The sequence below is a fragment of the Dipodomys ordii genome, unplaced genomic scaffold (genome assembly GCF_000151885.1).
Source record: "Dipodomys ordii isolate 6190 unplaced genomic scaffold, Dord_2.0 Scaffold56, whole genome shotgun sequence".
NCBI classification, from domain to species: Eukaryota; Metazoa; Chordata; class Mammalia; order Rodentia; family Heteromyidae; genus Dipodomys; species Dipodomys ordii.
The window spans coordinates 12,539,815-12,564,210 of record NW_012267272.1 but is presented as its reverse complement, the minus strand read 5'-3'; the positions used below and the strand labels follow the sequence as shown (position 1 = coordinate 12,564,210).

At 39.7% G+C, this 24,396-nt stretch overlaps 1 protein-coding gene across 1 annotated transcript in view; it reads right to left on the bottom strand.

Moving 5' to 3' along the window:
• Cul1 (cullin 1) overlaps positions 1-24,396 on the bottom strand; it is a 66,109-nt gene that overhangs the window by 30,791 nt on the left and 10,922 nt on the right. The window contains exons 2-7 of the mRNA XM_013021688.1: positions 20,627-20,927; positions 9,985-10,159; positions 6,940-7,107; positions 2,419-2,469; positions 2,085-2,175; positions 1,311-1,474 (exon numbers count right to left, since the gene is read on the bottom strand). Coding sequence (XP_012877142.1) covers positions 1,311-1,474; positions 2,085-2,175; positions 2,419-2,469; positions 6,940-7,107; positions 9,985-10,159; positions 20,627-20,766 — 789 coding nt within the window. The 5' untranslated portion in view covers positions 20,767-20,927. The remainder of the gene's footprint in view (positions 1-1,310; positions 1,475-2,084; positions 2,176-2,418; positions 2,470-6,939; positions 7,108-9,984; positions 10,160-20,626; positions 20,928-24,396) is intronic.

The following is a 24,396-nucleotide window of genomic DNA, read 5'->3' as shown; positions in this document are numbered from 1 at the left end:
AGAAGGATTGGGATTGGGGGGGAGGGGGGAGGCTGGGAAGGGATGTGAAGGGTAAACAAAGGAGGAGGATGCAATGTTTGGTAAGAAATGTACGCATTATCCTGCCCATGTAATTGTAACCCCTCTGTACAGTATGTTCACAAATAAAATCAAATTAAATTAAAAAAAAATCACCACGGATGGCAGAATTCAACAAGAAACCTGCTTATGAAAACTACATTGCCACAAGAGATGCTACGATTCTAAACAGATAATGTTCAAAAGTCCATTTGTTGGGCAGTTGTCTGAAACTCTGAATGAACTTCTTAGGTTTCAGTCAGCATACAAAATCAACCCAAAATATACACAAAGAACTATTACTAGTCTAAGCATAGTTCCATTTGTTAGATTTTGAGATACCAAACTTTGTAGAGGACTTTCACTTTAAACTTAGAAGCCCTACTTACAAACACTGTCTCCCAAATCACAAACTGGGTAGATTTTATGCAACAGGAACAGATCGGGTGCTTTTACTTTCTATCTCTGCAGTTCATTCACTAGATCTACAAAGGAGTAGGAAAGAAAGGAAAAGCAGATATCAGACTTAGCACGAGTCAGATTACCTAGATATCTAGTACTTCTAGGTCAGGGGTCAGCAAACTATAAGCCTGTACATCAAATTCTGCTGCCTATTTTTGTAATTTTTATTTTGAAAATTAACTTTTATCTCATGGCAGAGTGGAATTAGTTGTAGCAGAAAGCAAAGACAGCTTGCAAAGCCTAATGTATTTACTACCTGGCTCTGTGGAAAGGAAAGTGTATTGACTTCTGATCTGGTCATTCCCCAGAGCCTATATCCAGAATACAATTTTTGGGAAAGAGAATAAAGAATAATCCTTCTAGAACTTCATGGGAGCATCACCCAGTACAAAAGGAATGTATGACATATGGCTCTATCTTGGATCTTATTCTCCCCCAAATCAACATTTAGGTCCTTCTGTTGCAAAAGGACCTGTCCCTTACTACAAATCTTGTTTCTCACTGACATGGAAGACTGACATCCATTACACATAGATCCACATTCCAGAAGAGACACTTCAAAATACACAAGGCATGCAGCTATCAAGAGTTTTTCATTAGGACAGTCACAGGAACACTCAGTTGTGATTACCAGATCAACTTACAAAAGTTCCCTGGAGAAGAAAAGTGCCTGTGCTTGCTAACAAAGCTGCCTGACTGTGGTGCCCACACATGGTCTTGAGCCCAAGAACTTATTGAGGAGCAATAACTATTTAACTTAAGTCTACTTTATGTACTATAGTCACGCTTACCTTTTTCATATATTCAGTAACTGGGTTCTGCTGCAAGAATTCAGTACTCTCTCTGGTATAAAATCTCTCTGTGTCAGCCAAAAATTGAGATTCAAAGGATTCTTTATACACTGTTAACGTAGGGCCCTTTGCAAATGCATCATCTTCATTCAGCCCCAATTCCACTAGAAATAAATATGAGCTATATTTCAATTACCCTATTTTTTGTTATATTTCACAGAAAATACTTAGGTGTAGCATTCAGTTAGTTATGTGTAAAGGTCAGTGTGAAATGGAGGGTACAAGGTCACTCTTAGTTGCTAGTATTAAAGTACACTTGTTTCAGTAAAAGTGAAAAATTCAAGATATATAAAACACAAATAATTCTGACTTATGGCCAGATATCTTCAAAATTATCAGGAAGTTCAGAGAATTTAAACATTTCCAAAACTAGTTAAAATTTTCAATTTTAAGCTTTCAAAGAAATACAATCTCAATTTTTCAAGCTGATATAGATTTCTGGTTAACAATAGCTAAATAACTCTATCATATTTTATATGACTAGAAAAGAAAAGAATTCAAATTTCTTTTTCATTAAAAATGTCCTTAAGGCACAATGTTAAAACAACTTTTATGATGGACAAAATCTGATTAAAATCACTGACCTAAAGAAAATGATAGGTATTTGTAAATGCTAGCAAATTCTAGTAAAATGTTTTAACATAAATATGTTAGGACATTGTTACAATTTCCATGTGATATGAAAGCTGAATAAATTAAAGGGAAATTATTTACCGTAAGATTGTACAACTCCACTAATCAGTCTTGTATTGATGGTTTCACCATTTCTTTCTTTTTCAATCAGTTTTAAGACAGCATTTGTTACCTTTAGAAAAAACACAGGAAAATGTAAGATATAGATTGCAGAGCACAGTGACTATACAGCCCTTAAACATTCCAAAGACTGAGGAAGATGAAAGCTATGTGATGAAAGTCGGAAGAGATTCTAAAAGCAAAACACACTCACACACACAGGTATGCACACACAGAGGAATGCATGCATGGACAAGTGCCTATGCGAATGTACCCATGCACACACATGAATGCACATATGCACACAAGTAGGTACCTGTTTATTCAATGGCCTGAACAGACAATCTCTCCAGGTCACCAATGCAAGCTGGATGAAAAGAGAAAAGTATTAAAAAATCTATGTTTTCATCAAGACTAATAGAAAATAACTTAAATCTTAATTTTTTTCTCCCATGATCCTGGGGCTTGAACTCTGGGCCTGGGCGCTGTCCCAAGGTGAGTGCTCTACCATTTGAGCCACAAGGCCACTTCTGACTTTGAACCATGATCCTTGGCTCTCAGTCTCCTGAGTAGCTAGGATTACTGGCATGAGCTACTGGCACCTGGCTTAAATCCTAAATTTTATAAAATTTGTAGACTATAACTTAGTAAAAATGTATCATCAGAATGAAATCAGAGTGTTGGTCTTGAGGTTGACTACTTCAAGCAGTATAGAAATGCAGATGTTTATCAACTCACCCTTTAACAGTAATGATACCCAAAAACCCTCTGATTTAAGAACTTTCCTGTCAGCTTAAAGGATAATAGTAGCTTCATGTATAAATTTGTTCCCTGGACCAAACAAATTTAATTTTTGAGGTAATACACTTGATAACAACTAATTTCATTTATTACCATAGCTTCTTAAAACTCAGTAAGAGAAATCACAGATTATTAAAAAATTTGAAGTCCTGTGAAGTTTTTATATACTTGTGTAAGCCAAGTAAATATAAACCATGCTTTAAATGTGTACAGTATTGTACATAATTATTTAGACTTCCCACTGTACTTGTGTTTGTGTCTGAGACACATGTATAAATTGAATATTACCTATTATCATGTTATATTTTTCCATTTCCCTAAACTTCCCACAGGAGTAATGCCAAAACTAATTATTATAAACATGCTCTCTAAAAGAAAGTGTTAGATTCCATACATGACTTCCCCATTGATTAATTAGGTAATGTGTTTGTTTGTGATAGGCAGGGATTAGCTAAGTAGCAAGTCATGATTTTCTGCCTCAGTCTGTGGAGCACTGGAATTACAAAAGGGTATGGTCATGCTTAACATAACTTTAAAACTGTTGGGAAAAGAACTTGTCCATTCAAACAATATTCAAGTTTTTAAGTTTAATAGAAAATACCTAGGGAGCTGGGAATGTGGCTCAGTGGTAGAGTGCTTGCCTAGCAAGCATGAAGCCCTGCATTCAATTCCTCAGTAACACAAAACCAGAAAAAGCTGGAAGTGGTGCTGTGGCTCAAGTGGTAGAACGCTAGCTCTGAGCAAAAGAAGCTCAAGGACAGTTCCCAGGCACTGAGTTCAAGCCCCAGGACTGGCAAAACCCAACAACAAGAAAAGCCTGCTGAGAAAAATCATTTAAGCCTAATTGTTACCATTCTTATGGTCCCTAAATTTAACTAGAGATAAAACTGGATTTATAAGGATTATACCCTTATGAAAAGATGATATGTAAATTTAATACCTATAAAGAACTTTCAAAGTGATATCTTCACCAAATAAACAGCATGGATGCAGAATTTCAACATAAAACCATGTGTAGTTCAAGGCCAACATCAGAACAAAAAATAAGATTTTATTGAATTTTGTGCTATGATGTTTGGAAGGTGCTGTAGTAGCACCTTCCACAAGACTGTTCCACAGGACAATGCCACCTGGGGTAGGTGGTGCTCCGTCCCCTCTTTCTCTATACGGAGTCTTAGCGGCTACCCCTGGACTCTTCAGCCCCCCTCAGCTGGGAGTGAGACAACAAGGAAAATGTTATCCTGTCACTGACTTCTAACAAAGAACTAGTATACTTAAAAGAAATTTAATTTACGTCCTCTACTTAATGAGAGGAAACCAGCAACTTTCTATAGCTAGAAAGCTACAACATCGTTGTGGGGGAGGGGAGGAAGGATCTCCCTAATTTGTTGTGAAATGATTTTATGACAAAATTGCCCATTTTCTGGAGACTCTGGCACTGTCCCAAGTGCCATCCACACTGTGCGGCTCAGCAGGCTCCCTGTGGAGCACTTTCCAGGTGGAGAAGCTGACTGGCCTTGGCTAGAACTTAGGTGGTGTTTCTGAACAGTAGCCACAGATGCAGAGAGGATGCAGAGAGTATTTAAATCTGAATTGGTTGGGATGGGGGGGGTGTGGGGGGAAGATGGGAGATGGGAAGGGATGGGGAGGGGAAACAAAGGAGGAGGCAATAATGCTTGATAAGAAATGTACTCATTATCTTGCCCATGTAATTGTAACCCCTCTCTCTATACAGTATTTTCACAATAAGAAAAGAAAAGGAAAGAAAAGAAAAAGACAGACAAACAATTTGGGAGTCTGCGGTGCTGCTGGGTTCGCACAGGACTTTGGATCAAAGTGGGCTTCTCAATGGCGACCAACCGGACCATGCCAACTCAGCCTCTAGAAGGCATCTTCGCCAAGGTGAAGCACACCTGCTATTCCACCACACACACTTCCAACATGCTGTACACGATAAATACACATTATTTTTGTCAACTATAAAAACACATTTTTAAAAAAGGGAAACGTAAAAATTTCAAAAAAACCTAAAGCTTTGTTGAAAGTCTAACTCGGTAACAAATTGCCACTAGGAAGCAACAGTTGTGGTACAGGATATAAATATAAACATAAACAATATGTCAGGGCAGGCCTGGTGCTCAGGCTCACAATCCTAGCTACTTGAGAAACGGAGATCAGGAAGACTGAAGTTCAAGGCCAGCAGGTAAAAAAAGTTAAGAGACCCTTGGGTGGGAAGGTGGCTCAGTGGTAGAGCGCTTGCCTTGCATGCCTGAGGCCCTGGGTTCGATTCCTCAGCACCACATAAGCAAAAAGAAAAAAGCCAGAAGTGGCGCTGTGGCTCCAGTGGTAGAGCGCTCGCCTTGAGCTGAAGCGCTGAGGGACAGCGCCCAGGCCCGGAGGTCAGGCCCCACGACCGGACCCCCCCCCACCTCAGTGAATAAAATGCTAGGCCTGTCACCCAGCCCCAGGGGAAGCATAAATAGTAAGATAGTGGTCCAGGCTGGCTGGGTCAAGAAGTGAAGACCCTATTCAAAAAATATCCAAAGCAAAAAGGGCTAGAGTGTGGCTCAAGAGACAGAGAAAGTAACTGCCTGGTAAGCAGAAGGCCCTGAATTCAAACTCCACTGGGGGGAGAAGGGGGCGTGGGGAGGAAAGGAATGTGGAGCAGGTAAGTTAAGCCAGGTGAAGGTGACTTATGCCTGTAATCTAGCTACTCAGGAAGCTGAGATCTGAGTATCCTGGTGCAAAGCCAGCCCAAGCAGGAAAGTTAGGAGACTCCAATTAACTACCATAAAACTGTATGGCAACACTGTGGTAACAGCAGTAATCTTGGATAAGGAAGAGGTTTCATTATGTAAATTTTGGCATTTTAAGGGCAGCAGCCCCCAAACACTACCTGTTTCTCTGACAGCACAATTGTAAGTGGACAGACAGCTTGCTTTCAACAAGTTCTCTCTTACCAGCTCTACCACAATGGTTCTTAGATTTGTATGTTCCTGAGAATCGTTTAGGAAACTTTTAAAAACAGATTTTTGGAGCCAGGTGTCAGTGGCTCATGTCTGTAATCCTAGTTACTGAGTAGAATAAGACCAGAAGTATTGAGGTTTTTAAGCCAGTCTGGGTAGAAATGTCTGAGGACATTTCCAAAATAACCAGCAAAAAGTTGGGCTGGAGGTGTGGCTCAAGTGATAGAGCACCAGCTGAATAAACAAGCCTGATGCACTGAGTTCAACTCCCAGTACTAAAGCAAACACGCAAACAAAACAGAGTTCTTCTGCCTCTCTATAGCGTATCTAATTAAGTCTAGGATGAAGTCTGAGAATTTGTACCAGGTCATATTGATGCTGTAAGTTTTGAAAGCCTCAGTGAAGTCTCAGGTAACTGACTTGCCAGTCACGGTCAGGATTCAGGATTCCAGTGTTGAAACTCAGGCAGTTCCAGGCCAACCATGAGTACTGTATATTATATACTGTATATATATATATATATATATATATAAAATCAAGTTACAGATAACACTTTTAAAAAATAAACACAGCTGGGCCCACCAGGGGCTTATGCCTGCAATCCTAGCTACTCAGGGAGCTGAGATCTGAGGATAATGGATGGAAGGCAGCTGAGGCAAGAAAGTCCTTGAGATTTTTACCTCTAATTAACCACCAAAAAGCCAAAGTGGATCTGTGGTTCAAGTGGTAGAGGGCTAGCCTTAAGTAAAAAAGCTCAGAGACAGTGCCTAGGCCCTGAGTTTAAACCCCACACATAAAAATAAGAAAGAAAAAAAAAAAGGCACATGAAAGTACAGGAGTATTGTAGAATTCCAGTTTTCCACCCTTCAACTTTCCTAGCCTGAATATTTAATAACCATTTATAGATAATTACTATGAAAACAGTGGAATGGCTTAGATTCCTTTACTGAAAGATAACCATTTATAGATAATTACTATGAGAACAGTGAAACAATGGCTTAGATCCCTTTACTGAAAGATAATATGTCACTAAGAAAGTCACATCTGAACTATTAAAAAAGAAAGCTTACCGAATAGATTTCATATATTCCTTTCCGTCCTTCATCACATTCACGGCGGACCCAATGTCTATTGAGGTAGGCACAGATTCCATTTAGTACTTTGCTGGAGAATCGGTAGTCTTCCCACTGCTGGGTATAGAATTTCAGTACGCTCTCATCCATCAAATCCTCTCCATCCTAAAAATAAGTCCCAAAACTGTAATGACTTTGTCATGTAATACATTAAAGATAAAAGTTAATGACATACAATAATGTCTTTAGGTGTAACAGATGTCACTAACATATCCCAATTTTAAATTTTTTTTTTTTTTGCTGACTGGGGCTTGAACTCATGGTCTGGGTCCTATCCCTGCTTTTGTGTTCAAAACTAGCATGCTACCACTTGACCCACAGCACCATTTGTACTTTTCTTTTTGAGTAGTTTACTGGAGATAACAATATTATAAGAACTTTTCTGCCTGGGCTGGCTTCGAATGGCAATTAACAGATCTCAGCCTCCTGAGCAGCTAGGATTACAGGTGTAAGCTACTGGTGCCCAGCTAAATTTACTAAAAAGTCATAAAAAGATAAATCTATGTATGTTTCATTTTATAAAAACAAAATGAATACAATGGTACAATATCTCCTTTACATGACAAAAACTATACTTATCAAGATCATTAAACTTATTGAGATTTCTACAATTAAACCTCAAATTTCTAAATGGAGAAAATGAACTTGAAATTTTTCCTAGGTACTAATGGCATCTACAAAGTATGTCCTGATTTTAAAAAGAGCCAAAGGTAGATGGGCACTGGTAGCTCACAGCTGTATTCCTAGCTGCTCAGGAGGCTGAGATCTGAGGATTACAGTTCAAAGCCAGCTTGGGTAGTAACTCTACAAGACTCTTATGTCCACTTCACCACCAGAAAACTGGAAGTGGAGCTATGGCTCAAAGTAGTAAAGCATTAGCCTTAAGTGAAAAAGCTTAAGGACAGTACCCAGGCCCTGAGCTCAAGCCCCACAACCAACAAAGAAAGAAAAAGATAAAGAGCCACAGGTCTGCAGAATTGAAGCTCTACAAATTAGGACCTCAAGTGACTCATTCATCCGTGTAAAAATATGATCATATCCAACACACCAAATTTTTGTTCATTTGAATATCATGAAATGACCTTTAAGATGTAAGCCAAACTGCTCTAGATGATGGTATAGCCTTTTTAAAAAATGCAAACACATCATTGATGGCCTGGCTATCTCATGTTTTAATTTTTATTTGTTCTTTGTGCCAGTCCTAGTGCTTGAACTCATTCACTGAGATTCTTTTGCCTACAGCTAGTGCTCAACCACTTGAGCCACATCTCCATTTTCAGCTTTTTTGGTGGTTAATTGGAGGTTAAGAGTCTCACAGACTTTCCTGCCCTGGCTGGCTTTGAACCACTATCCTCAGATCTCAACCTCCTGAGTAACTTGGATTATAGGTGTGAGCTACCGGCACCCAGCTCGGACAATCTCATTTTTATACAGCACAATACACTGTTCCTTCACTTTGGTACCAAACAGTAAATATGATGTGTTATTTATAAAGAGTTGTAAATACCAAGGACATCATGAACACAATGGCGGCCTCAAACACTGAGGAGTATGAAAGTCATACTATACTACTCACAATCTGTGCCAATCAACTATGGTCTGTTAGGATGATGTGTTCTTAATTAGCTTATAAAATAATTAAGGAAAGCAATCTGCAGCATGATGACTTTTTTGCATATAATTTCTGCCATGCTGGGTGCTGGTGGCTTACACCTATAATCCTAGCTACTCAGGAGGCTGAGATCTGAGGATCACAGTTCGAAGCCAGTCTGGGCAGGAAAATCTGTGAGACATTTTTCTCCAATGAACTACTCAGCAAAAGCTGGAAGTGGTGCTGTGGCTCAAGTGGTAGAACCTTTAGCAAAAAGATCAGGGACAGTGCCTAGCCCTATAGGTCAAGCCCCAGGACTAGCTAAAATAAAATATATAATCCTGGCCATATTCAAGGAAGTCTCTGAGAACTCCAGAGAAGTCTTTGCTCACTGACTAACAGATGCACAGAATAGATGAAGGAGTTGCCTGCCTACAGTAGCTGATGTCAAGTATCACACTGTCTTTGTTACAGAGTATGGACACTGAAGAAAAGAGCAAAGGTGAAAGGGAAAAGACCCCTCCTGCTGTCCAAGCAAAGGCTTACAGCAGAAGAGCTCCCTACTCAAAGGACATGAATATTTGTAGAGACATCCAGACTAGTTTATGGTAGCAGTTCGAAATATATTTTGTGACTGTAAAGCAGCTATATTACATATGACAACATGATGGCTAAAATAATCTTGGAATTTTTTACACCTTTCTTTCTTGCTTCCTTTTTTTTTTTTCTTTGGAGAAGGCAGTGCTGGGGATGGATGGAACCCAGGGCCTTGAACATGCTAGGTAATGCTCTATAATAGAGTTATACTCTTATTTATGGATCTTGAAGAAGAACAAATACCACATTAGACTCAAAGTGAGTAATCTGAGTATATAATCATATGCTGCAAATAAAAATACTCAATCTTAACATCAGTCATAAATTAGCTAAGAAGAAAAAGATAATACTATGATATAAAGTTATCAAGTGTTTAATTTCACTGAGTAAAAGAACAGAATATAGGGGCTGGGAAGGTGGCTCAGTGGTAGAGCGCTTGCCTTGCATGCATGAGGCCCTAGGTTCGATTCCTCAGCACCACATAAGCAAAAAGAAAAAAGCCGAAGTGACGCTGTGGCTCAAGTGGTAGAGTGCTTGAAGAGCTGAGGGATAGCGCCCAGGCCCAGAGTTCAGGCCCCACTACCGGACCCCTCCACCCCCCAAAAAAAGAACAGAATATAGTATATGGTTTTTTTCATAATAGGTAAAACACTATGCAATATTCAACCATCTCCAAGCACATGTTCAAGTGAAACAGTGATCAAGCCAAGTGAAAGATTTAGCTGTTAAGGTATAAGAATGGCTACTTTTTAAACATTCCATCCTATGCTAAATAGAGATACAAATCATCTTACCTTAAGAAGATTTGTCAAGTAATTCTTCAAAAATTCCTTGAGTCGTTTGTACAGCTCCAACCCAACAAACTGAGCTCCTCCAGGTGTCTGCCCCTTTTTCGACTTGGAAGGAGGGACTCCAGCCCCCCGTGCTTGATTGGACTGGTGTACACTAGTACAGTAGTTATAAACATGACTTGGAGAAGTTAAAGAAATTAATATGCAACACAATGGCAACAGTGATCAATATGAGCATGTTTCTATGTCAATACACTCCCAATATAGACAGAATTTGTCAAAAACCAGAATGGAAAAAAGATCCTACTCATACTATCAATAAAGCTGAAAGGTAAGGTGGGTGTTGGTGGCTCACACCTGTAATCCTACTCAGAAGCTGAAATCTGAGGATAGGGGTTCAAAGTCAGCTTGGGCAACAAAGTCAGTGAGACTCTTATCCCCAATTAACTACCGGAAGTGGCACTGTGGTTCAAGTGGTAGAGCACTCACCTTGAACTGAAGAGACTCAGGGACAGCACTCAGGCCCAGAGTTCAAGCCTCACTACCCCTCCCCGTCCCACACCACAAACTAAGAATAATTAAAAATAAATAAAGCTGAAAGCTAGCAGCTCCATTTACAAGTATGTCTACAAGCCTGGAAAAGAATGTATCAGGAAGAAGAACAGCAAGAAAACCTGGACTTTGACTGGGCATCTGGAAACTTCAAGAAAGTTTGAGAATGAAAAATAAAAAAGCAATTGTAATATTTACTTCACAAAAAGGTGCCAGGTGCTAGTAGCTTACACTGGTTAACCTAGCTACTCAGAAGGCTGATATCTGAGGCTCGTAGTTCAAAGCCAGCCAAGGTAGTAAAGTCCATGAGACTCTTACTTCCAATTAACCAACAGAAAACTGGACATGGAGCTGTGGCTCAAAGTAGTAGAGCACTAGCCTTGAGCACAAGAGCTCAGGGATAGCACTCAAGCCCCACCACCACCACCACCAACAAAAAACTAATAAACAATAGATAACAATAGTCATAAACTAGTTTTTCAGAATGTATACTAAAACTAAATTTTTTTAGTTTTAAATGGTTTTCCATTTTGAAGATGAAGAGCATGCCAGCTGGACAGGTCCTGTCTACAGACTACAATAGTCACAGATGTTTAAAACAGATTTGATCAATGTTACTAAGAAAGGTGTGTAAATAACAATGAAACAGCAAAGGGTAGAGCCAGCTGCTCCTTTTCCAGGGCCCACGTTTTGCAGTGCTTAGAATGCAACCCAGGGCCTTTTACATGCTAACATGTCTACTCTATATCCTGTTATAACCTTTGTTTTTTTTTAAAATATAATCTTATTGTTATTATTGTCATACAGAGGGATTACCATTTCATAAGTACATTTCTTTTTTGAACAAACCTTCCTTCTCTTTTCCCCATTTCCCTCTCCCATCTCGACCCACAAGTTACATAAGTCATTGTCCACATAGTGTATACTGAATAGCATAATTGCATTTAATTACCCTTCCTCCCTTGCTTTCTATGCCCATAAGCTTTAAATATCAACTCATCTGCATGTATTATTATTATTATTTGGAGAAATGTAGTAGAAAGAAATGATACTCAAAAAGCAATAAACATGTATCAACAAAAACATTATTCTCTGTACTTAAGAATGTACTATATAAAGGCACTTCAAATCAATAGGTGGTATGTTAATAAGTGAGATTAAAAAAATATTAAATATAATTATGAGTGATTAAAGATAAAGATACAACTGAAACCATAAATCAGGAAGGAGTACTTACTTGTTCTTAGTTTAGAGAAACCCTTTTAAGGAAAAAAATCACAGAAATACATAATTTGAAATTCTGACTACATTAAAAACTATCTTACTATCATTAATAAATTAAGGCAGTTTGGGCTGGGAAGTACTGTAGTTGCTGATAAAAGTATTCACATATCAGACTAATTAAGGTTAATTTAAAACAATATGAAAAAAATCAATTTCTATGGAAACATGACCAAAGCATATCAGCAGATAATCCAAAACATAAAGATAAATTAGTGGTCAACCTAACAAAACATCCAACTTCCACAGCTGTCCCATCTTATTCCATGTAGCTACTTCTCCCTCAACTTTCTTTTCTTTTCTTTTTTGTGTGTGTGTGTGTGTGTTGTTCATGGGGCTTGAACTCAGGATCTGGGAACTGTTCAGTTATAGCTCCATTTCTAGCTTTTTGGTAGTTAAGTGGAGATAAGTCTTATGGACTTCCCTGTCAGGGATGTCTGAAACACAACCCTTCAGGTTCCAGCCTCCTGAGTATCTAGGATGCCAGGCACAAGCCACCAACACTTAGTTCTCCCTAAACTTTTTAGGGAAAATTACAGGTTTAATGTATGGCTTCCTAACTCTCCTCCTCCTTTCTCTTACCCTATGGGCAAATATCCCCAATTCCCAGGAATGTGTTTATATTTTACCTGACACATATGTGAAATGTACTGTTTTGCACATTTTATATGTTCAGATTAACAAGTTTCCTGTTATTGTTCTGGTGACTAGAGAACTGCAGATGTACGTAATATGCTGTGTACCAGTATTTACAATAATGTCTCTATTCTCTTGATGATGGATGTTGCTAGACATCATTTTAGCAGGTACTAATTTTTTTTCAGAAAGTTGCACACATTATTAACATGTCCGCTTGCAACACAGGTACGAGTTACCAGCATATCTTTATGACACTTGTCAGATTTATTCTGCAAAGAGGCGACACCGCTGGTAACAGTGTACCAATGTTTTCGTTGCATTTGACCTCATCCACATATGTTCTGTGATTCATCATGCTTTCAATACAATTTCAATTGTTTGGATCACTGTCTGCTCATTTCCTGCACAATGAACAAAACCCTGCTCAGAAATTAGTGACAGGAGCACCAAACATCATCACTTCGAAAAAGTAATTTTAAAAAGTGAACTGGTACGCACATAATGAATCTCATAAACATAGTGGATGAAAAAAATCAGACACATTATTATTCTCTTTACATGATGTTCCACAATAGTAAAACTATTGTGGGAAAGTGATTTCTTCTTAGTTAAGACTGACCAATAATTTGGTAGCACCCCTCCTATATTTCAAGACAATATCAATTTAAATTTGGAATGATGTTCCTGATGCCTTGGGATTTTTACCATTAGGAGGTAGTTGTATTTATCCCTAACAACCCTGCTTTAGCATCCTATTGTATTTCATATTGATGTAGTTTATACCTATCTTTTGGTTAGAATTTTCCCCAAATATCTTTGGTCTCTCTTTTTAATCATAATTCTATGTTTTGGTATGTATACTGAAAACTACTAAAACATAATTACCACTTAAAAAATTGAATGTGATAGTCTCTAATGGGATAGTTTGATTTTATAACAAGGCTGTTTTGTAATGTTATATAAATTAGCCTCCATCATCCTTTGCATTCAATATTTTAATTCTTTTTCTATGCTTCTTGTTTCTCCCCCTTTTTCCTTCAACTGCAATGGACTTCATTATAATTCTTGAATGTTTTGGCCAGGGAGAGCCAACCTGAAAGGCTGAGTGGTGATGGCGGTCTCCTAGAGGTCTGCCAGGGTCATGTCACACGGGACGTGGGACATGCTTTTTGAGCGGGTGGATCCTTGTCAGAGCCGGGCACAGTTCAGTCTCTGGGGCAGGCCCTACCACTTCCCTGTCATACTAGAAGTGCCATGTTTTTTGTGCTTGGTTGGGACAAGCTGATGTGACAGGGTCCCTGCTGGAGCTGTCTTGCACTGAGGGCACCTTCTGTGAACCAGGCAACAGGAGGAAGAATCAGAAGAGAAACAAGATTACTGCCACAGTAACTTATGTGGGCTCTTGTTCCAAAATGGATGCACAATTTCTCAGTCGCTTTTTTTGTGTGTGGGGGAAGAGGCATGCTGCAGACTAAGCAAAATTAAAAATAAATAAATCAGTGACCCTTAGTATATATGTGTATGTATGTGTTTTCCCCCTTTTTGCTGGCACTGGGGTTTGAACGTAGGGCTTATGCTTACTAACATAGCACTCTACCATTTGAGCCACATCTCCAGTCCTGCTTTTTTGCTGGTTGGAGTTGGGAGTCTAGTAAACTTTTTTGACCAAGTTGGCCTTGAATCACATTCCTCTACATCTCAGTGTCCTGAGTGGCTACAACTATGAGCCACTGGAGCATGATTATTTACTAGTTATGTTCTTTACAGCCTTATTTTAAAAGTGTGGATGAATGTATACAGATGAAAATGGTAGTTTGCCTAGATGAGCAAAGTTGAAGAGTAAAAGATCTAAGATTCAAATATGTTTGTTGGGTATATGCTATTCCAAATCATCATCATCTGTTATTCCTTCTACTTGATCTGCTTTTTTATGAGGTCTGATTTTTCTACAAAGGAAATAGGTTGGTATCAGGCAGGCAGAAGTAGGAAATCTGTCACCTAGAAAACTACACCCAGAGTGCCTACAGCTGAAAAGGCCAAGGGAACCGAGAGCTGATAACAGCAGCCGTCGTGATGTGACTGAACTTGGCAGGTGTGCAGCAACAGCTGGTATCAGCAAGTCCTGACATGTTGTCTGCACAGTGTGTGCTGCAGGCAGGCAAGAGCTCAGCCCACTGACTGGATAAAAAGCGCCCTTACCTCTAAGTCATCACAAACCACAGTACAGAAGAACAGAGGACTGTGTATAGAATATACTGTGCTACAACTTACTATGAGATGTGAAGGCAAGGCTAGGAAAAATGAATGAGACCATTATAGCATTGGTGGGGAAAAGGGGTCTTTAGAAAAATAGACTGAAGAAACGACTTTCATTCATAGCACTATGTAGAGACAAAACAGAAAGTTCAAAGTTCATGACAATGTATTCAGGAAAAAGAAAAACAGAAGACATAAACCCAGGCAGGGATTGGGGAGCCTCAGGTGATTAAGTTTCATTGCCTGTGCCTACTCTGTTGAAGAGAAATTCACGGCAGGGCATGTCTGCTACCACAGGTTCACATTAAAAGAAAGACTCCTTAGTGAGACTTTGACCAAGTAGTTATAAAGACTGTCTATATGGAGGTGCAATAGCAAATCTGGGTAAAGCTTTCATTTCTCTACCTCATTTATCTTTTTGTGTAGTTATAATCTTCACTGCCCTCTTATATGACCTCTGAAGTAGTGCCATGCCTGTCTGAAAAAGAATTGATGACCTGGAGGGAACAGCTGAAGATTGAAGATGTTTCCTGTGATTTCTTTAATCCCAGTTTACACATGTGATAATACTGAACAATGAAATGTTGCTCTCGGTTTAATAAGGATGAAAAGAAAACCCAATTTCTGAATGGAGAAGTCTTTCTCTTCTACATTGAAAGGCCTTTACTGAAATGTGGATCAAGAGTAACAGTGGGTTTTTTTAGTTATTGCACCTGACTTTGAGCTCTAAAACCTGTTTTTGCCAAGTTGTGCTTTTCTTTCTGAAACTCTAAGTAAACAGAGTGGCAGTACAGAGAACACACTAGTGGTGTCTCTGCAAATGTTGAGCTATAGAGAAAAACCTGTGACTCTAGCTACTGATGTTGGCAGTGAGCTGGTTGGCTGTGGTTCTGGAGGCTTGAACCTAGTGCCTTGCACTTGCCTGTTCACAGGTTCCACTCCACCACCTGACCACACTTCTAGCCCACCTTTGTTTTGCTAGTTAATTGGAGATGGAGTCTCATGGACTTTTTTTTTTCCCTGCTGGCTTTGAATTTCAATCCTGAATAGTTAGGGTTATACATGTGAGCCACTGGACCCCAGCAAAAATAAATTTTGGATACTTTTATCCTCTGAGTGAGAGGAAGTTCCCTTGACATGGAAGTTTAAATAATTTGAAGAGAAACTAAAATTATAGCTCCAAGGTACATGACTGCTTGACATAATGCGCAAAAACAGATGGGCCTGATGCTTTGCCAAGCAAGGCAGGGCTCACACTACCCTGCACCCCTTTGAGCCCTCTTCACTTAGCTGTTTATTTTCTGGACCCAGTATATCACATGAAATAAAATGGTATCAATAAAAAGACAAGAGATTTCAGCCTGGTGCTGGTGGCTCACGCCTGTGATCCTAGCTACTCAGGAGGCTGAGATCTGAGGATCACGGTTCAAAGCCAGCCCAGGAAGGAAAGCCCAAGACTCTTATCTTCCACCAGAAAACCAGAAGTGGAGATGTGGCTCAGAGTGATAAGAGTGCTAGCTTTGAGCAAAAGAGTTTAGGGATAGCATCAAGCCCCACAATTTCAAAAAGGGGCGGGGGATATTCTGTACTCATTTCAAGTTCACAAAGGAACTACTGTTATTCACCTACCTACATTGAACATACATCTACTATACTGAATTGTAACTGTATATGCATAAGATATGATAGAAAACTAGAGGCGAATGCTGGTAGGAAGTGCTGAATGGACAAGACAGGTGCGAGGATTTAAGGCTCTTTAGCAGAAACCCTCTGAGTTTTGAGGAGAGGGCTAGAAACAAAGTTAATGAAAGCCCATCTTTTGTTTTATAGATGCTTTGGGCTATTTTCTCCCTTTTCTCCACTCCTTTCTCTCTTACCATTTTGAGTTGAAAAAAAAATCAAGAAAAATCAAGAAAAATGCTTAATAACCCTCTTCCTGTTATAACAAAAACAATTTTGAGAGGTCCCTAAATGCTCTAGGAACATTTGTTTTGCAAGTAGAAGTATGTTGTTTCTCTAGAAAATACTCAAGACTCATTACTGAAGATTTTCCAACATCAATAGATGAAGATTATACCACCAACTCTCATGCTAATAGGCCTTATGTGAGAGGTGCATGGCTTCTAGCACAGTGTCTGATGTATAGGACTCAAAGAGTAGCTACTATTTTAGAAATACTGAAGAATTAGATTTTCCACTTGGTTAGATTCTACATTTTTGTTGTTGTTGTTAGTCATGGGGCTTGAATTCTGGGCCTGGGCGCTGTCCCTCAGCAATTTAGCTCAAGGCTATGACTCTACCACTTGAGCCACAGTGCCACTTCTGGCTTTTTCTGCTTATGTGCTACGGAGAAATTGAACCCAGGGCCTCATGCATGCTAGACAAGCACTCTACCACTGAGCCACCTTCCCAGCCCCTAGATTCTCCAATTTTAATACATGAAGTTGTTGCCTTCTCAGATAAGAATGGAAAGAAAAAGGAATACCCAATTTGAGTGGCAGTACTAAAACACTGAAGTTGTATGTATGAATAGACACACAGCATGGTCCCTTGTAGAATAAAAGAACTCAGTAGTATCTGCTAGAACACAAAGTCTCTACACCCAAAAACAGAAAAAGACTAAGCTGATTTAGTGAGAAATTATATATTAACAAATTTCCCAGGGCCAGGAGCAGTGGCACATGCCTATAACCTAGCACTCAGGAGGGTGAGGCAGCAGGATAGGAAGTGGTAGTTCAGCCTGGGCTGCAGAATGAGATCCTGACACTGTCTCTAACCAAAAATTCCGCACAGACTAATCAGCAACGAAGTTTCCTATGATCCCAACAAGTGTCAAGACTCAACACTAAAATCAGAGCTTTCAAGTCTACTTGTTAACAAAATTTACAAAAGAAAAAAAAAATCAAAACCAGTTATATCCAGCTGGCCAGAACCCTGAGGGAAGATGATCCACACTTGGCAGACTCCATCTTTATTAAAAGTGTCCCTGACTCAGCAATTCCAAACCTCAGGCATTTATCCAAGAGAAGGGAGAATTTTCCAGCCACTTGACTAGTACACCATGTTATAACAGTATTCTTGAGCCCCAGCTCCACTTCTGGGTTTACTTTTTTTTTTTTTCCTGGTGGTTATTTGGAATTAAGAGTCTAATAGACTTTCCTGCGTGGGCTGGCTTCAAACCATGATCCTCAGATCTCTGCCTCCTGAGAAGCTAGCATTTATAGCCATGAGTCACCAGCACCCAGCCTCCCAACAGTAATCTTAACAGCCAATAAAGGAAAACAACTCAGAGGTATTACTGAGGGATGGATGAGCAAAATGTAATATATCCATACAATGAAGTCACAATGAAGTTTTGATACATTTTTCCAATGAGGAAGCTTGAGAACATACTAAATGAAAGTAACTGACAGGAAACCTCCTATTTTTCAATTCTGTCTGCAAATTCAAACAGAAACTAGGTTAGTGGTTGCCAGGATTTGTGGTGAGGGGAATTAACATGGGAATTTCCTTGCTAATTGGTACAAGGGTATCTTTTGGGGGGTAATAAAAACATCCTAAAGTTAGACAGTAATGATTATATAACTGCAAATATACTGAAAATTACTGTACTATACCACTTGAGCCATAGCTCCACTTCTGGCTTTTATGGTGGTTAACTCTCTGGAGATAAGAGTCTCATGGATGTTCCTGTTTGAACTGGCTTTGAACCTCAATCCTCTGATCTGAGGCTTATGAGTAGTTAGGATTTTAGGCATGAGCCATTGGTGCCTAGCTGCATGATACCCCTTTTTTTTTGGTTGGTTGTGGGGCTTGAACTCTGGGCCTGGATGCTGTCCCTTGGCTCTTCAGCTCAAGGTGAGTGCTTAACCACTTGAGCCCCAGTGCTACATCTGGTTTTTGGTGGTTAATTGGAGACAAGTCTCACGGACTTTCCTGTCCAGGCTGGCTTTGAACCATGTTCCTCGATCTCAGTCTCCTGAGTAGCCAGGATTACAGGAGTGAGCTACCACCCAGGCACTGTGTACCTTTTAAGTGGATAAATTTTATCAGTTGTGAATCTTCTTTTAATAAAGCTGTTATTTTTAAGTATTATACAGTACAAAATATATTTACATACATGAATATGTATAAACTTTAGGGTTTCATATAAAGTAGAATTTATAAACTATATAAATTAATCATATAAGTACCTTATTAATAAAACAGCTACTAATACTCAACAACAAAACATTTATAAATTTGAGGGCATGATGGACTATGATGTAACTTTATTTGACTATCCCTGTACTATGTCTTTCAACTTAAATTTCCATTAAACTAGAGATTCTGAAGTCCTAGAATTAGTAACACTTCCTTCTGTATGAAGTTATCTTCACTTTAATCTGTTCTCTACTAAGTTAGCTTAGCTTTACTTTCAGTTTTATTTTATTACTATTTTTTTGTGCTGGTTCTGGAACTTGAACTCAGGGCCTCAAACTCTTTGCTCAGCTTTTTTACTCATGGCTGCTGCTCTACTGCTTGAGCCATAGACCCTTTAGTTTAATCTCAGTTTTATATTTGTATGGAACCAAGAAACTCTACAACTTCAAATGGTGTGCCTCTGAGTGTGTAACAGCAGCAGTGGCATCACTCAACCCTCCCCGGCCTCGGAGCACACAATAGACCATGGTGGGCCAATGAGGAGAGAGATCCTGTATTAATACTGCATTTATAACACAGGACCCTGAGAGTAAAACGTTTGCTCTAGGTCAACAAACTTTCCTGTTAAGGGCCTATACGTATTTTAGGCTTTGTGGACCATATTGTTTCTAATACAACTACTTAAAACTCTTTTCTGTAACACGAATGCAGTCAAAAACTTAATTTACTCCACTGTAACCTACAGAACTTCTACAATGACAGAAATGTCCTATTATCTGACTCCAGAGCACTTAAAATATATAGTTCACACTAAGGAACTGAATTTTTTTTTTGTCAGTCATGGAGCTTGAACTCTGGGCTTGGACACTGTCCCTGTGCTCTTCAGCTCAAGGCGAGTGCTCTACCACTTGAGCCACACTGCCACTTCTGGTTTTCTAGAGTAAGAGTCTCAAGGACTTTCCTGCCCGGGCTGGCTTTGAACCGTGATCCTCAGGTCTTAGACTGGTACTTGGCTTAGGAACTGAATTCTTAGATTAGTCATTCCTCAGTGTCCAAGGAGTATTAGTCCCTCTCAATACAAAAATCCGGTGATTCTCCAATTCATCATAAAAAAGCTGTAATATCTGCAAGCGACACACACATATCTATTACGTAAAATGCCTAATATAAATGCTATGTAAAGGGGCTGGGAAGGTGGCTCAGTGGTAGAGTGCTTGCCTTGTATGCCTGAGGCCCTGGGTTCGATTCCTCAGCACCACATAAGCAAAAAGAAAAAAGCCGGAAGTGGAGCTGTGGCTCAAGTGGTAGAGCGCTAGCCTTGAGCTGAAGAGCTGAGGGACAGCGCCCAGGCCCAGAGTTCAGGCCCCTCAACTGGACCCCCTACCCCCCCAAAAAAAGCAAAAAAAAAAATGCTATGTAAAGTTGTTACATTGTACCATTTAGGGAGTGATAAAAATCTAGTATGCTCAGTGAAGAGATTTCCCTCTGTGGTTATTGAATGTATGACTGCAGAACCCATGGATATAAAGAGGCAGCTGTTTAAATGTAAACAGCCACACATACTTAGCGCTCACTCTACTGACCAGTTCTGCTTTGAATTACTAACCAGCCAATTTTACCTCTGCTAAAAAAACACAAAGCTAAACATGAACTTTTTGATTCTATCACAGGGTCAACAGAGAGAAAAAACATGATTAAAATTACTAGTAACTCAGATTTATATTAGGAAACAATCAAAATTCTAAACAAACTAATCACAGCAGCAGGAGGATACGTGTACAGTTCCATATATCTAGACTTCGCCATACTTTGTCTGGTATATACTTGCTGGATTCCAGCTCTGAGGTCATCCCAAATCTGGTCAAGGCCAATCTGCTTCAGTCCATGGGGATTCTGACTCCTGTTTGATGACATTGTGAATAAGGTTCTGAAGTTGTCCAGTGCAGCAATCCTTGTTCAAGACACGGCTAATTCTCCATTAGTTGAAAATATACAGTATCATTCCAAATTTATTCACAGCAGTTCAGAAAGGATGTCTTTTAAGTGTAAAGAATGAAATTTCATTGCAGGCAAACCTAAAAAGGAAATAAAGAGAACTGATGAGTTCTTTCTAAAACCTTCAGGTAGTAAGTAATAGGGTGACACACTGTCAGGAATAATCTGAGCATCTGCAGGTACTGCTCTAACCCAGATATTACCTCTCTTTCAATGTGGAAACACACTCACTTTACAATCTGTATTAGCATTCACAACAAAAGCTGAGAAAAACTTTGCAAAGCCCAACAAACTCTGTTGCCCGTTTTTACCTTCTGAAGTTATGGCAAAATAAATCATGTGGCCAACGTAACAATTAGGTAGACAATCTCAAAAGGAAAAAGGTGTAGAGGATATGCCTGGGAAATTCCCAACAGAAAACACAGACACCTAAGAAACAGGAGAAGCCCAGTCTCACTAGTTATCTCTCCGTTTTAGTTAATATTTTCACTTAGCACTTGGCAAGAAAGTAAATGCTGGAGAGACTGAAGACGAAGGGAGACTGGCATTCCCTTCTTGGAAGAGGATTTGACCACAATGATTTACAGCAACCCTTGATTCTGGGAGGAAGGTATGGCTAAACGGCTTAACTTGTTTAGGCTTCAACTTCCAAGTTGCAAAATAGGGACAGTTCCTTTCCTCTAATGATTGCTGTAAAGTTTAGGTAAGATCATGTAAACATTTAAGGCATAGTACATATTTAACAAACGGTGGCAGCTATTTTTCCTAGGTATGAAGCTACTGCAAAACACAATGTATAAAGCTATAGGCATGGATCCATATATAAAAGACCTCCTGTGTTTAGTATTCTATGAAGCTAGTACTTCTCAATGTTCCACATCCCAGACCTACTTTAAGGATTATCTATCCACCAAATATTAGAGGTTTTAGTAAGTATTTCTAGTATAAATAATCATTTATTTATTTTAGTGGCTTCATAGAATAAATGTCACTGGGCTAAGTGCAATGGTTCAGTCCTGTAATTCTAAGTACGTAGGAGGTGGAGATAGGAGATTGCGGTTCTAGGCCAGCCCCAGCTTGTGGCTCAGGCATGTTTTGAAATACACATCTCAACCAGCAGATGGGTGGTAGTGTGTGCCTGTTATGCAGCTACAGAGGAAGTATAAGTAGGAAGATCAGAACCGAGACAGGCCAGAGCATAAAGTCAGACCCTACCGGGGCTGGGAAGGTTGCTCATTGGAGAGTGCTTGCCTTGCATGCATGAGGCCCTGGGTTCGATTCCTTAGCACCACATAAGCAGAAAAAGCTGCAAGTGGCATTGTCTCTCAAGTGGTAGAGTGCCAGCCTTGAGCTGAATAGCTGAGAGACAGCGCCTAGGCCCAGAGTTCAGGCCCCATGACAGACAAAAAAAAAAAAAAAAAGTCAGACCCTACCTTAAAAATAACCCAGTGGAGGCTGGGAAGGTAGCTCAGTGGTAGAGTGCTCACCTTCATGCATAAGGCCCTGCATTCGATTACTCAGCACTACATAAGCAGAAAAAGCCGGAAGTGGCGCTGTGACTCAAATGGTAGAGCGCTAGCTTTGAGCTGAAGAGCTGAGGGACAGCGCCCAGGCCCAGAGTTCAAGCCCCAGGGCTGACTCTCCCCCCCACACCCCCAAAAAAAGCCAGTGGCTTACACCTGTAATCCTAACCATTCAAGAGGCTGAGATCTGAGGACTGCAGTTTGAAGCCAGTCCAGGCAGAAAAGTCCATGAGTTTCATATCCCTAATTAACTTCTAAAAAGTGGGAAGTGGAGATGTGACCAAGTGATAGACTGCTAGCCTTGAGCAAAAAAGCTCAGAGACAGCACCTTGGCCCTGAGTTCAAGCCTCAGAACTGGTACACATATGCACACACGCATGCACGTGCACACACATATATCAAGCCAATACAAAAAAGGGCTGGGGAAATAAATAATTCAAGTGGTAAGAGTAGTTGTCTAGCAAGTCCAAAGCACTGAGTTAAATCCTCAGTACCACAATATGTAAATTGAAAAATACACTGTGAAGTAAATGGAATATGAAATAACTTTAAGTATACATTACTAAACTCTGCAAATCCAAGTCTAGACATTTCACCCAGTAACTCAGCGTATCCTATTCTCCTTGACTGCACAACAGAACTCCTCGAGATCCCAGGCCCCTTTAAGGAAGAACAGGCAGGTTTATGGATTGTTTAAATTCCTGAAACCTCAATCATCTCTACATTTATAATGAGTTATAAATTCAATATTGTGTGAAATCACATTAGCCTTCCTGGCCCTGAAAGTATTCTATTTCAAATAGGTAGGTTCATATGTTAAATATAGAGAAACCTGAACACAAAGATTGTCTCTCATGTAAAGAAACAAACTGCTTGGCAATCTGCAAATGTTCCCTATGCAGTTTCGATCTTTCCCATAGTGACACTCCACTTGGTAACAATCAGCGTGTCTGGTCTGGTGCTGCCACCTGACAGCAACTTTTAAACCTATCCTTCCCGTCCCCATTTAATTTTCCTCTGCCAGGAAATTATCAATTAAATTGAATTAACTACAATTAACAGAGGAGTTACTTCTATCTTTGATGAGCTTTCTCATACCCATCTTGACACTCCTTTTCTAAGTTCTACCAGCAACCAAGGAAGAATCCTCTGTCCCGTAGCAAGCAGCACAGCACCCGTATCTGCCTGTCTGGAACCCAGGAAGAATTCTGGTGCCATCTTTCATATTCAAATACTGATGTTAGCTGTCATAGTCACTTCAAATCCATTTGTTCACCATCGTTTTTTTCTTTCTGCAACCATTGTCCTGACTCTTACTTGAATACTATTTTAGTAGTCTAAAGTAGACTCTCCTATTGCTACCATCCATTCGCATCTTCATCTCTTCTTAGGTAGTCTAAAATTACTGTTATCCTAATTCTGAATAATTTGCTATCCTAAAAGTAAAGGGGAGAAATCTACTGTGGTTCAATCAGACCCCTTTCTCTGTCTCCACTTGCTTACAAAACCTTTTCGTCCCTTTGGGTATAGCAGCATAGGTTCTTCACCCTTCTCTGGATACACCTTTCCATTCTGAGAACCTTTGGCTGCTGCACCTCCCCTGCCCTCTGAGCTGTCTTTCAGTCACACTGTACCAAGGTGAGACCCATGGGCAAGTCCCAGAAGTTTGGTTTGGTCTTCTTGTGGGGCATTCCCTTCTCAGCACTTACCCCATGCCTGCTTCCTTATTGCAACTCCCTGCTTCACTGGTGAGGGGCACAGGGAACAGGGACTATCTCTTTTTTACTATGGTATTCTCAAGAACCCACTACAAGGTACAACAAACAGCTTAAAAAATGTTTTGCATGAATAAGTCAAAGAGTAAGTTAAGAAACTAAAAAGCTATAACATTTCAAAGGATTTGGAGTAAGGAAAACCAGTACCATCAAGTATCTGAATTTGCTCAAATCTCTCTTTAGAACCCACAAAATTCTATTTGTTTTTTTGTTAATTTTTCTTTCCAACACTGGATCTTAGGCTTAAATTT